This window comes from Pyrgilauda ruficollis, unplaced genomic scaffold (genome assembly GCF_017590135.1).
Source record: "Pyrgilauda ruficollis isolate IOZ18807 unplaced genomic scaffold, ASM1759013v1 scaffold179, whole genome shotgun sequence".
NCBI lineage: Eukaryota > Metazoa > Chordata > Aves > Passeriformes > Passeridae > Pyrgilauda > Pyrgilauda ruficollis.
The window spans coordinates 334,742-349,440 of NW_024516875.1; the positions used below are offsets into that span (position 1 = coordinate 334,742).

At 39.4% G+C, this 14,699-nt stretch overlaps 1 protein-coding gene across 2 annotated transcripts in view; it reads right to left on the reverse strand.

The window, feature by feature from the left end:
• MPPED1 (metallophosphoesterase domain containing 1) overlaps window positions 1-14,491 on the reverse strand; it is a 57,153-nt gene extending 42,662 nt beyond the window's left edge. Inside the window, exons 1-2 of one of the 2 annotated variants that reach the window (XM_041464336.1) lie at window positions 13,982-14,491; window positions 2,296-2,558 (exon numbers count right to left, since the gene is read on the reverse strand). In XM_041464336.1, coding sequence (XP_041320270.1) covers window positions 2,296-2,447 — 152 coding nt within the window. In that variant the 5' untranslated portion in view covers window positions 2,448-2,558; window positions 13,982-14,491. Of the gene's footprint in view, window positions 1-2,295; window positions 2,559-13,976 lie in introns of both variants that reach the window. The other variant, XM_041464337.1, reaches the window with a different exon arrangement.
• Window positions 14,492-14,699: the final 208 nt, after the last annotated feature.

The window sequence follows — 14,699 nt, forward strand, 5'->3', positions numbered from 1 at the left end:
CTAAAAAGAGAAGTTGGAACATCTCAGAGCAAAAACACTTCTAGAGGTTAGTTTATACACTAGATTTCAGCACTTCAGGAAGGAGTGAGACAGGTACTTTCCAGAAATGACTGATGGACTTGAAAACACTGGCAGAATTTACCATCCTCCTTGTCAGAGGCAACCCAGTCATCTTACAAGCACAGGGATGCCAGACTATGACAGGTCTAGAAAGGGCTGTCAGCATGTTCTGGGAGCTAAAACATCAAATAAGAAATCCAAACCTGCACAGAGGAGCAAGGAAGAGCTGCAAAACTGAATCCAGAAAAAAGGAGCATACAATCCTCCCGCCCCCACCCCCCTTCCCACGGTTAAAGTAGTTTACTGGGAGTTCAGATGTTAACAGGTCTGTGTGAAATGTTGATGATTGCCTGCAACATCACTAATGGAGGTTATTTTGAACCATGCACAAAGCCTTCACCTCCCTGAAGGACAAAACTTGCATGCACGGAAGCAGGGCTAGGATTTCACCCACAACAATCATGCGAATAAAAGGTGCTTTTGTCACCCTTTTTATGTCTACTTTTCCCTTCTTTGTTACTATTCTGTTCACTGGTAGGAAGAAAAAGCAATCCTGCTGGTATTCAGAAACATTATTTACTATTTCTGTACAAAGAGAAAGAGTAGGTCAGATTGTGGTACATGTTTCAATTGATTTGGCCTGTTTTTCTATTTGCACAAGCTTCTTCAATAGTATTAATCATTCATGAGGGATTGCTAAACTCTTCTGAGGAACTATTTTCTAATGATATCTTATTTTCAACTCCTTGCTTGAGTGCTGAGTTTTGATCTTGTAGTTGACTGCCTAAGCCTCCAGTACCACAATTTCTTACTGGTTAGAAGTTTAAGCAGCATATGGTTGAGAACCAAGTGAATACTAATAAACACCTCATTTTCAGCCCAGTAAAAAACATTTAGCTTTTAAGATCAGGAAACAAATTTCTGAGTGCCCAGGAGCTGTCTGAATACCCACAAAGAATAACTAAGCCTCAACAAATCAGGCAACCTGCATTTGGCATTTTCATTTGTAAAAGTATTTCAGAACCCACATTTGTTTGTTTGTACTTTTTCTACCATTTGCCAGCTCTATAAACAAAAGATGTTTCCCAATGCTAACACTCAACTCATTTTACTGTTTGCATTTCAGTAGGATCTAAAAAACCCCAACACAGACCATAATATACTGCCCCCAAAAACCGACTGTTTGCTCACCATCTTGACATACATGTTAGTCATCAGATTTTTTTTATATAATCTAATTTATGCCAAAGAAGCATTTGCTAAATAGACACACAGCAACCAGTCACAAGTGCTGTTTTTTAACCACAGAAATCATGACCTACGTTTTTAAGTTATCAAATCATATTAAATTCATATTAAATACCAAAAATGTAAATTAGGTGACTATTTGTTCACTCTTCCTAAAGGAAAAGGGTTCTCTTTAAAAAATGAAAACCAGCCATCTGATCTAAAGATAAGGCTGCTTCTCTCTTTAAGATACACAATAAAATGGTGCAGACATTTTCATTCCCTATAAAAATATTTTACAGTAGAATTTTATACTTAATTTATTTGTAATAGCTCTACTGTTTTGCTCTTCCTTCTGGCTTTAAACTTTATGGCAGGTTTCATTTTGTAATTATAATTCTCCACTTTATGTTACAAGTAAATCATCCAGAGCAGTTAATTTTACTGATGTTGGCATTATATAAGAAGTCAGAAACAAACACATTATTTTAATTACTCTTTAAGCACTTGGCACTTTTGGAAAGTAAGTTTTCGGATGGGTGCTCACAGTACTTTATGTATTTATATGATTTTTCCCTTGTATGCAGCTGTAATATAACTAACCAAACAGAATGTGTGCTATACAGATCCAGGTTTGGTATTTTCAGCAGCCATGTACACCAATATGCAAGTGCACAAAGCAAACAAACCTTAGTTATTAAGATTGCAGAAAGTATCATCCTTGTAGTAGTGTCTTGTGTTTTATTGCCACCACTTGTTTTTTATTTCTCTTTTCAATACCTAAGTACTATGTATTACACTTACACCAGTGAGGGAATCTTTCTGTGATCTTTTAACAAAGTACTTTTCAAACGGACTGACTTCTTGTCATTATAGTAAATATTATTAGAAAGGCAGCAAAACAGCATTCCTTGAATTCTTTGTGACTGGTCCATCGAATATCACATCGACAAGGCAATAACCATTCTGAAGGCTGTGCCGGAGCAATAACAACACTATAATACTTACATTTGCACATGTGGGGGCTGGAATCGTCCCTGGTTAATGTTGTAGAACGTGAAAGCCTGTGTGGGGTTGGAGCTGTACTCATCCACCTCGATGATGAGCCGGCTGTGCTGGTGCCTCCTGGCTGCCATGATGTGGGACTGGGCGAAGGCCATGTCTGCGCGTGGGGCTGGTGCCCTCAGGCCACCATCTCTGCCACCTCCCTGCTGCGAGGGCCAGCACCAAGACAGCACCCGGCCCGGCCAGCACACTCCCCTTCCAAACACCTGCGGCACAGGGGAGACACGCAGCGTAACTGTCGGACACTTCCTCTGCTCACAATTTGCTTTATGGCATGGGAGGTGAAGGCGGAGGGACGAAGACAGACTGCTCAAAGTATGCAAACTTTTCTAGCTCAGCGACCTGTTGAACGTGTTTTAATTAGGGGTGGGAAGGATGGAGTGAAAGTAAACTTGCTACACAACATAGCTCAAGTATTTCAGACTTTCAATCCAAATCCAAAAGAAAAGACCATCATTCAGAAAGCCACATCAAATCACAATATTTTTCCAACACGATCGTTTACTTTCTTTTTTTTTTCATTGAACTGATGAAGTTTTATTCCCCATCCTCCCTCAGAAAGCCCCCACCAAACCTGAAATGGAATACATGACTACGCACAACTCAAATGCAAGTAAATTGAACAAGAATTAGTTTAACTAAATTTTCCCAAACTCTGTGACATTACAGAGAAGCATTGCAAGTGCCTGTTCTTTACATCAACAGAAGAGCAAATGGCTTTCTGTGCACTTGATCCTGGTTTTACAGCGTCACTGAAGGAACTTCTTGAGGAGCACGCAACTCCTTGAGTGAAGGACGTAAATATGAAGGACTCCCCTCTTCAAACAATTTTCATTTAGTACTAGCCCAGCATTCTGGATTCACAGGAAAACGGAGTGATTCCAAGGCTAGCACACAGTTAAATGTTACTAAATATTTTAAAAATGCAAAATCCATACAGGTTTTTATACTTGGGAATAATTTTTTCCCCAAAGGTTAAGCAAGTCTAGAACACCACTACCGAAAATGGGTAGGGGAAGAACAACGTGAAATGGAATGCAAAGAGTATCCCCTAGAAACAGCAGAAAGTAATTTAAATGTGAATTTTACTCTTATTTCCCAGTTTTAATAAAAAATGGATTATAAACTATAAAGGTGGGTATTTTTACAGTATAACTTTGCATCCTTTTTAAAAGTTGTCTGACTTAAATATTGACTTTCATGCAAGCAGGGGCTCTTTTCTTCTAGGGAATACAAGAAATCTGATTCAAAGACGTATTTCAGGAAAAACCACGCTAGAACGCAGCAATTAACTTCATATGCAGAGTTTTGGAGAGCAGGACTAGAAGTATTTTCTGTGACCATGCTGATGTGCCTTTCTGCCATTCTGAAGGGACCACTGCTGAGAGTGATGGATGAAGGAGGTCTTCACAGTCACTCAGATTTTTAAAGGTATTTACAAGTACTTAGGTCCAATTCAGTTTAGTGGCAGTAAAGCACTTAAGCGTCTTTAAAAATCTGGGCTGCAGCCCTCTGCTTAACTGCCGCAGATGTTAGTTGCTCCAAGAAGCGGCAGAGTATTTTTGTTTGGGGAAATCTTGTTCTCAGGAAGCTGAAATGAAAGATTCAGCTTGGTTTTTGTTACTGGCTGAATGGCTGTAAGATGATGACAACCTGCTGTCACTAACAAGCCACAGCAAAACAGCCTCAGAATAAAGGAGCAGATTCCTACATGCCCTCCCCTAGAACAGAGTGGTAAGGAAATGCCAGAGTAACAACAAAGAAAATTTGGGATTTCAAACACTCTTAGATGCCGCCTTCAGCTACAGAAGAAGCAGCAACACAAAGGATTGTGCCAGAGCAGGGGGAGGGAAGGGAGGCACGATCCTGGTAAGAATAATCAAGTATAAATTGCTGCATTTAGGAAACAAGGAATTATGACAGCAGATGTGAAGAACCTTCCCTAAGGAGCTTCCTGTATTAAATGATGCATTGGTAAAGAAGTCTGAATAGTCAAGGTCAGAGATTTTATAGGGGGCAAACTGTTCTAAGTGAACCTACTTCTATTTGAGATAAACTGTTAGAACTGGTGACCTCTAGAAATATTCTCCAGTAAGATAAATAATTTATGATTCCACACCTCCACATAAGGATTTCAAACTACCTGAAAAACACAGCCTTTTTTTTACAATTTGGGTATTGTGCCAACTTTACACACAACTGAACCGGGGTTTCAAAGGAGTTAAGGCACTGCCTTAGGGGCCTAGAATCTCCCTTTAGCCTTGCGAAGCTCTCAGGAGCTCACAGAAGCTGAGGAAACAGCTTCTGTCAATCTCCTCTTTGGGTTCTGTCCTTTACAACTTTACATTTGTCACAAGTCAAATGTCAAATCTGCTGTAGAAACAGCAGATAAACGTGCATGTACCCCAGTATCCACCCTCTGGCTCTCTTCCTCTTTCTGGGTTAGTGGAATAGCACCTACCACCACAATCTAACTCAAAAGACAAATTTGTTTGGGAACAGAAACACATCCAGTACACCACTCAACACACCCTTCAGTGCTGAAGAACTCTTTTAAGCAGGGAATCCACCCTTACACATGGGAAAGTGAGTGAACCACACCATTTGACCAGCCTGAGAGAATGGCAGCAAACACCCAGCAAAAAGTTCACTCTGTATACAGGTGAAAAATGGGAAGACAACCTATTTTGTTTGATGCAAGAAAAAAAAAGGAAGGGAAAAAAAAATGCAACAGCATACTGAGCCTTCTGCTCAGTGACAGTCACTCAGTGCCAACCCTAGACACATCAAAACCATAAAAACAAGATGGAAAGGGAAGGGAAGTTCCGGGAAGTTCCAGGAAGGGAAGTTGCGGGAAGTTCTGGGAAGGAAAAGGAAGGCAGATCCTAAAAAAAAAAAAAAAAAAAAAAAAAAAAAAAAAAAAAAAACAACAGCAGTCATAGAAATGCCCTGCACTAAACAGAAATCATCTATGTAACGCACAGGTTCAGTAAGTATAATTTAATATCAAGATAATTTCAAGCTCATTTCAGGAACATACCCAGATGTCTTTGAACCTTACCTTTCAGTCTATTGCTTTCTTCCTGCATAAGTGACTGGCTGACTACTGACACTCTTGGTGTTCAACAGAACAAGCTATCTCCTTCCAGCTTGACTGATAACCAGACTGACACCCATTACTTCCCTCTTTCTCTTTCCATTTCCAATAGTCCCCCAAATTCTAACTTTTCTTTTCTTTTAATATTCTGAAACTTACTGCTTTCCGAAACCACAGGATAAAATGCAGTGGGGAAATAATTATCTGCTTCTGCAGCATGCAAGCTTAAAAATTATATGCTCAGCATTAACAACACAGAGAGTTAAGACTCAAATCCCCACAGCAACAACACGGTAACCATCCTCTTCCCCCAGACTTATGGAGCTGCGGGATGTCTGCCAGGGAAAAACAGAGAAATGTAAAAAGGACTGCAAGAACATGAATACTAAAATAAATATCACAAACCTGGCTGCTGGAATCACAGACTGAGAAAAAGCTATTAAATCAGCTAAGCCATCTTCTTACAGAAGGCAGGAATGTTCTCTGTACATTAATTTCCTGCTGTTTTCTCCAGCATGTGTTCAAATGGCCCCAAAGTCCACTGTGTGCAATGGACACTGCTCCAGCCTTCAGAAGGCTTCACAGAAGGCCACTGTGAGGATTGAAACACCTCTCCTGAAGAATTACTGGACCAGCAGGTAGGAATACCCAGATATATTTAAGTACTTTATCAAGTCCTCAAATAAATCTCTGTATTAAGATTTTTTTTCAGCCTGAAATTTCTTGTGTTGTATCTCACCAGCATAAATATCTCCCCATCTACATGAACTTCCCAGCCTTTTTATACATCCTATTTATCTTTTTTTTTTCATTTCAAGCCAATGTTTTATTTTGATGTCATTTCTCCACTCAGAGATTTTGCTTTATTCTAGGTTCACTCTCATGACCACTGTCTCTCCCCATATCTCACTCCACTGCCCTGCTGTCCTCTCCATCATCCATCATCCCTTTGTCTCAAGTCTAAAAACACCACTGATGCTTCCTGAAAATAATTCCAGCAGCACACAATATGAATCCAGATTTGAAGCTACATGGCTCAAGCAGATGTCACTGAAATAATAATTAGAAACCAAGATAAAATATCATGATAATTTTAATAATAATTTTTAAAAGTCAGTAATTGGGAGAAAACTATAAAGGTGTTCTCTGTTGAGGAATGAACTTTGCTAAGTTGCAAACATCTGAAGGTCAAGAAGCACAATGTGACTGTAGCACATCACAGCAAGAAGCTGAACAGGGGTAGTTGCCAAATTTTCCACCATCGGTGAGACAAATAAAGAAGAGAGTGCTGGGACTCTAGGCACTACCTAGAGTCAGGGGCAAAGAGGCAGCTACAGAAAACATGTTCATTTTGCTCAGCCAGCCTGACAAGCTGATGTTTGGGGAGGCAATGAAAGAACAAAATGTAGTATCAAAAAAAAAAAAAAAAAACCACCAGCTTCACCATCATAAATTCCTGCTTTTGCTTTAGCGTTCTGAAAAACGTTTGTTACAAACTGACCACCAGTAAATGAACATACTGAGACAAGAAAAGCAACCACTTACTCTGAGAAATAGGCTGAAAATACTAAGGGTTTTTACTAAAATACCCATTTCACACAGTTCAGATAGAGGCCAATTAATGGAATCAGACTGCTATCTTCAGTTCTGCCACCAGAAAATTAATATTGAAATAATCCTAAAAAGGCATTCTTCTGTGGGAAAGGATGAGCCAGGGAAATCACACTGCTGTTAAAATTTTTCCAGAGAGATACACTCTCCTCTTCCTTCCGTCATCTTCTGAAACAGAATGCAGGTCCTGGGAAAGCAAAACCACTGAGCCTCCCCTTGGCAGCCTGGTGTGCTCACCTGACAAATGAGGACTTTAAAGGGAAGGAAGCACAGTCAAATGTCGTGGAGACACTTGAGGATTTTAAGTTTGATCATGCACACCTCTACTGACGGAATCATTAGGCTTCCTAAATTAATAGGATTTGTTGGAGATACATTTCCCATTTCATTTTATAAAATAAACAAAACTAAGCGCACTTCTAGGCCGTTTTAGAAAACATCTGAGGTGGTTTTCTGTGCCAGCAAATGTAAATTTGATAACTGTTATCAGTCAAATAATACTCAGTTCTGTGGCTCTATCTTTCCCCTGGAAGTCACAGCTATTTCCACCCATATAAGCAAAACCAGGGAACATAATTCTGAATTACCTGTAAGCCTCAAAACCCTACTCTTTTTGTCCTCTTCTATTTAGAATCTCGTATTTCACATATCAATGAATACTTCAGTGCCTTATCATATATCTCACATATTTGTTAACTGCAGATCTGTGGGGCACTGAGCAATCTGGCTTCTAACATGGAAAAAAACCCCAGTGACTTAAATAAAACCTCTTATTTCTCTATAATTCCAATCACCTCAACCCGCCTTAGGAAAAAAAAAAAAGGCAACAAAATCCCGCAAGTTGTTTCTCAACATTCTAAAACACACATCACTGCTCTCCTCTGCAGGTTATAATGACCTGTCACATACAGCATGAGAAAACTCTTGACTGAATTTTTTTCTTCAAATTAGTTATTTCCTTTGCTCTCAAACATAAATATTGCACATCTCTCTCATTATTTTCTTTATAAAGAACACAAACATACTTGTGAGCTTTAACTGTAATAAAAAGATTCTATGGACACAGCAAGTAAGAAATGAGATAAATTATTTGGGTTTTGGGACTATGTGGTAACATCCACTTCTATGAAGTTTCATCCAAAAATATACTGTACCTACAGCATGCCAAAGTTCTTACAAGGCATCCAGGAAAGGATACAGACAGAGTTCAGAAAATAAAAAATGGGACATTTACCTAAGAAATCCAATTCTCTATTTATTTAAAGCAGTTATCACTTAGAAACCTTCTTTGTCAGTCTTATTTTGAATGATCATATGATTTTTAATTACTTTTTCTCATTTCCCTACTTAGTTCCCAAAACTATACAGTAAATGATTATTCTATTTATGAAAATTTAGTTTTATTTTGGCTCATTAGCAGTATCATTTTCTGAATCAATTTCTCATCCATACAAATAAACTGTTCATTCATTCAATTTGAAAAATCAACAAAACCTAATAATATTGCTTTGTTTCCACCTTAAAATTCTGCTTTATCATATTTCCAATATATTTTAGATACTGGACTGGTCTAAAATTCACAAATATACTGAATATTTGTCAAGGCTAAACGCATTATTGTAATCCTACATACGACAGTGTCTGGATGTATAAAAATATTGTAATATTTCAATGAAATATTTAAATGGATACTTTTTAAGTAAAACCAAATGTTTTTCCTGAAAAATATACTATTTTGCTCAATACTACCTTTACTTATCTAAAAATCAGAGACAGATAATCTTTAAGGAAGGAAATTTTAAATAAATATCTGAGAGCCACAAAATAATTTCTCACATTTGCCTCAGTCTCTGGCAGTAATACATAATCTGCTATGTTACTGTAAACCACTTGTATATGTTCATTCAGCAAAAATTACAAGTCCCCAATTGAGAATACTCATTCTGAAGGAAAATAGCCAAAAATACAAGTTATGTCGGGAAATTACAAAAAATGGACATTCCACCGAAATAAATTAGGGTTGTGGGGGTTTGATTCTACATTTCAGTTTGCAATTTGGGCATGTCATCTGGTTAAACTACTGAATCTTTCAAAATATTATTTAATGAGAAGATGACTATGTAAGTGCTGAAACATATTTAAGACACAATTTGGTTTAAATTGAAGAATGTTCTTTTTCTTTACTCTTTTGTGACAACTGGCCACATCCTCATTTCCTAGCCTAGCACAAGCCCTGCTGGGTGAAAGCCACTTCCTTGAGACACTCACTTTATCCAAATTTATTTCAGTGGAATTTGTGTAATAAATTGACAGGGTCTTCTCTTTTCGTGCAGCAGCACCGCTTGGCTGCGGATTCATTTCTACTGCCAATATTCTCATCTGATTTCAGAAACAAATCCGATGCTAACAACTCTTGAAAGGACAAGAGCACAAGAGAGAAGTAGCCTATCCATCCCTGTAGTTCAAGATGAATGAAATGCCAAAGTACCAGCACGTATGTCAAAGGTGAGATGTAGAACACAGCTCACATGTAAATATATTTATAGTTATACTACTTCTGACATCAGTGTCTCTTTTTCTACTAATGCCTGGAGACAAATTATAAAATTAAACAAGCAAATTCTTCACAGCTACATTTTTTTTTCTCTTACACACAAAACTTTCAAAATTTACTATGCTGTCATATTACTTCTGTTGTTTCCACTTCTCCCTCATTTAGCTGCATCTATCCCATCGAAACCCTTCATGCCATCTGATTCATGTCCAGGGAGGGAGTTACTGAGTTTGTTACCTTTATTTTTCCAGGTATTGCCTCCAGGACTGATGTAAGGAAAAAACAGTCAACAACCACTCCTCCTGCCCTGAAGTCATGTCCACAAAGAGCCCCCCTATGTGGTCCACATGAGATAAAGAAAGTCTGCCCCTGAACTGTGCACTGTCCATCAGCTGATTCACTGGCTGCTTGAAATACTCACCTGAAAAATTTTAGTTGCACTGGTGAAAAGATTTTCATGGGACGCCAAAAAAAAAAGCTAAAATAAAACTACAAAGTTAAGGGATGGAAAGTAAATGGAGATCAAAATGTAAAAATATTTGGGAGGAAAATAACCAAGTTCTGAAATGAACACACTGTACATTTTTTTTTCTTTTCCCTTCTGTTTTATCAACATGGTGAAATCTGAACTTTTTTTTTTTGATGTTGACAAACCTGAGGTTTCCACTAATATGCACTGAAATTGACATTTATTGTCATTCTTGTTGAAGGTACAAACCAGTTAACCTCTGTCAGTAGCTAAGCTCTAATCTACCCCATCCCCACTACATTAGACAAGGTGTCTTGAACTTTTACCAAAATCCCCTCAAATTAGGGACACAGTGTTGAGGGACAAAACTCAGAACAGCAATACAGTATAGAAAACCTCCAAGCAGAAATGTTTTGCTTTTTTACCAAAGAACCAGAAGAAAGGCTGTGCCACAAAGCCAAAATAATCCTTTTATGAATACATTATGAGTGTCCACAGACCAGCTGAAATCCAGCAGCATATGATGCTGGACATTGTACAGCCCTACAGTAAAACAGTCTCTGCCCCAGATTACAGCCTCCAGAAACTCAACAAAGGATATGGGAGAAAACATAGCACAGGAATTATGGGTGCAATGGCAGCACGCTGTGCTCCTTCCATTTTCTTTTAGGAAAAAATAATGCAAGACTAGCACCACAAAAGACAGGAGTGGGAAGAAGATGGGATTTGATAAGAGTCGGTGATAGGAGGGAAAAGGTGATAAGGAATCAAGTGGCGTGCAGGGTGCTGGAGTTCCACAGCACATCAAGCGCAGCGATGTAATTCCAAGAGCAGGCAAAAAAGGAGGCTTGTGCAAAACAGCCAATTAGGAAAACATGGAAAAAACAATCAAAAATATCAGTAGCCGTCAGCCTCCTTCATATGCCATTTGTGCAGCTGCTCTACTGGCTTCAGTCTTCGGTTCAGTGACAAGACCCTAGATGCTGTAAGTGAAGCTGGGCTGACTGCATGGCAGGGGAATTCCATTTAAAAGGTGAAGAGGACACACCACATTTTTATAGTAATAAAATAATAATAATAAGCTTGCAAAGGAAAGTGATACACTCCTGGTTTTAGCAGAAATGTACAAATTAGATATATGTAAAAAGTGAGGGCTAATGCTTGCAGTTGAAATGTATTTCTGCATTGCACCTCTCAATCAGTAAAGACAAGCCCTTACTACACTGGTATTAGTCTGACACAGAACACAGCATATTTAAATGATACTATGAACGCAACCTTTACTCCTGTAATCATAGCATTTTAAATTGTGACTGAATGGAAGATGCTAAGCATTTTGTGTTTAGGTTACTACAATGAATCCCAAATCAGTTATGACTGCAAGCTGCCTCATATATACCATGATAGCTAATTGTTGATCCTAATATAATTCCCACTGCCTTGTCAAAGCACGGCAAAACTGCCATACTTGTTGACAGTTTCAATGAGGTCAAGCAGTGAGCAGGGCCCAGGAATTAACTGCTTTACCTCCAGAGGTGGTTACTGCAGAAGCAAAGGAACAGCCAGTACTGCAACAGCTCTACCACTTTTTGCAATGGATCTTATCACGGACTGTCACTCTTCAACCCTGCCTGAGCATCACATTCTCATGCTATTTTATTTGTAATTACACTGACTGAAAACATGATTTTGTAAGAGGGAGTTAAAGGATAACAATCCAACGACCTTAAAGAACTCTCTTACATTACCAACTTTGCTTATATTTTGAAACATATAACCTAGAATAGTGAGGATTTAAAATGAAGGTTTTAAGTTAGAAATAATAATTAGAAACTTTGCTCTCAGACAGATGAAACTGACCTATGGAAAATGACCACAGAATCCAAACCAATGTATGATCCAGAACACCCAAATTTAAGTTCCCAGTGCTACACTGAGTCTTATTTTGAAAGCTCATGCTGTATGTTGCAATATTCTAATACTGCTTCAGGTAACTGAACATGTGAAAAGGCTCTTCCTTCAGCTTACCTTGCACATCCCATATGAATTGTTCAAAACAAGATTCAGCAAGGATCAAATGGACTGCACTGAATTATTTTTATTATGTTTATTAACCGAGATGAAAACTGTTCTCATGGATGAAAAGCATTAAAATTCTCAATTATGAATGCACTTTCTAATTACTATTTGATATTGTTTCCATATGTCTGAAAAAAAAAAGAAAATGACTGGGTAATTGACTAAGCAGTTACCTGGTTTCAGGGGATTTGAGCATCCGTCCTTGTAATTCAGTGGCAGAACTCAAGCTGACTTAAAAACCAATGATCTCTTTATACACTTTTACTTGTCCTACTAAATAGAAAAGTCCACTTCTGTGTAACTCTTCAGGTCAAGAGGACTGCACCTAAGGCAGGAGATCTGAACATGTTTGGTTCCTAGCAGGACATTAATCCAGAGGTTTTTTCTGATTTCATATAGTGCATTCAATTAAATAAATATGATCACAAACTACACTACATTCTATGAACCACTAAGTGAAGAAGAAGAAACATCAGAGTCATCTATGAATGTATGCCAGATCAGAACTCCAGTCTGCTTTACATTCCTGCTGACAGTTCCCATAATGAGCATACAGCATTAAATAAAAACCATGACCTGTTTAAACAAAGATCAGAGCACTAGCTTTATCTTTGCATTCTCTAATGTTTGTTGTTTGGCATCACAAACTAACACCAAAGCAAGTCTCTTGTTAACAGCAGCCCAGAAGGTTTTCATATAGGGCATGAAGGGATGGCTCCTGTCCACCAAGAATATTTGAGTATCTTCAAAATGGGCATTTTACTCCACACGAACATATACAGGTATTCTCTGCAGTTACCCTGCTTTGAATTATACCACAGGAGATCAGGAATAGAAAAAAAGAGATAGATGGGATAATGTACAAGCAAGAAATTTTAAAGATTTGTTATGTCTCGGATAGCTTGAGACAATGAAACAAACCCCGAGAGCCAAGCTAAAACTGTTTAAACATACCATTGAAATTTTATGGGCAGTAACTAATATTAATCAGTTCACATACGTATCATACAAGGGAAAACTACTACATTTAATAATTTCAAAAAAATCCATATGCAAATAGAAATCAGTCTCCCTCCCATTTTTGTAGTACAATACCAGAGAATTTACAGCGTCTGGCATCATGAAACTGTTCGTTACATATAGGTGCAACACAGATTGCCATTTTTCAATGACTCCATAACTGGTCTTTTCAGAAGATGCATGATTTTTTGGTAGTCAGATTTCAGAATATACACTTTTAAAATATAGCCTTGCATTTTAAATATCTACTTTAGAAAAACTGAGAGTTCACTTCATCACAAGCTAATCGCAAAGTTTAATAATCATGCCTAGTTATCAATTTATCCAGAATACCCGGAGCTCCTTTACACTAGTCTAAATTAACTGCAAAATTCATTAAACTGAAGTTGCAATGGCTATCAATACCATACATTATCAGCAGATGTCTCAATGATAATATTGTTAAGGTACAGACTGTGCAAGCAGGAATCTTCAACTATTGATCTTCCGCCAAAGAGAATGGAGCGTTTAAAATCTGCCCAGTTTCTTCACGTTTCCCATCTGTACCCTCAGTGTTATCCACGGACAAGCACACCCATTTATAAATGTATTCTACACTACCCATCTGAAAGTGCGAGATAGAAAACATTAATCCTAAGAAAGCAATGAAAGGAACTGAAATCTCTATCTAAACGTCCTCAACCTTTTTACCTTTTTTTTTTTTTTTTTAAATTTTGGTCTGCTGTATTGCTTTAAGCGTGCTGGATACCAAATAACAGCGCAATAAATCACATGCAAATCGGCATGAATCCTACCAAACTTATTCAAGCGGTTTCCTCCCGGAACAAAACTTCGGAGGTCACTCAATCCTCTCCTACGACAAAGGGAAGTTCTTCCTCTTCCATCACCCCTTCCCCCGGCTGTGCGAGAGGAAACTATCGGGGAAGGCGCGCACGGCTTTTCCTTCGCGGTGTTCGCTGGTGACGCTGAGCACGGCGTGGGCGATGCGAGGGACAACCGGCCGGGGCGCCCGGGGGTCCCAGCCCGGCCTCCGCAGCAACTCTGCGAACAAAGTAACTTCGCGGCTGGGCGGCGGTGGAGCACGGCGGGGCAGCGGCCGCTCTGCCCTCGCCACCGAGCGCTCGCACGGCCGGGGAGAGCAGCCCCCGAGTGACAGGCAGGTCCCCGGAGCGCGCTGCCAGCCCTTACCTTGCTCCGCAGCCCGCTCCGCACGGCCGGCGGCAGCAGCGCCGCGGGGCCGGGGCACGGGATGCTGCGAGGCTCGCGGCGCCTCTCCCTCCGCCTCTCTCCCGATCCTCAGAAAAGCCCTTCCCCCCCCGCTCCCCCCGCCCGCCTCGCCTCACTCTCTCTAGCTTTGGGGCATAGATATTATGCATATACATATATATATATATGTATGTGTCTTTGTGTATGTGTGTGTGTGTGTGCAACACAGGCGCACCCATCCCCCCCGCCTCCTCGGTCCCCAGCCGGGGGAGGCGGTCGAACCTCACCGCCTTCCACCGATCCCGCATCGG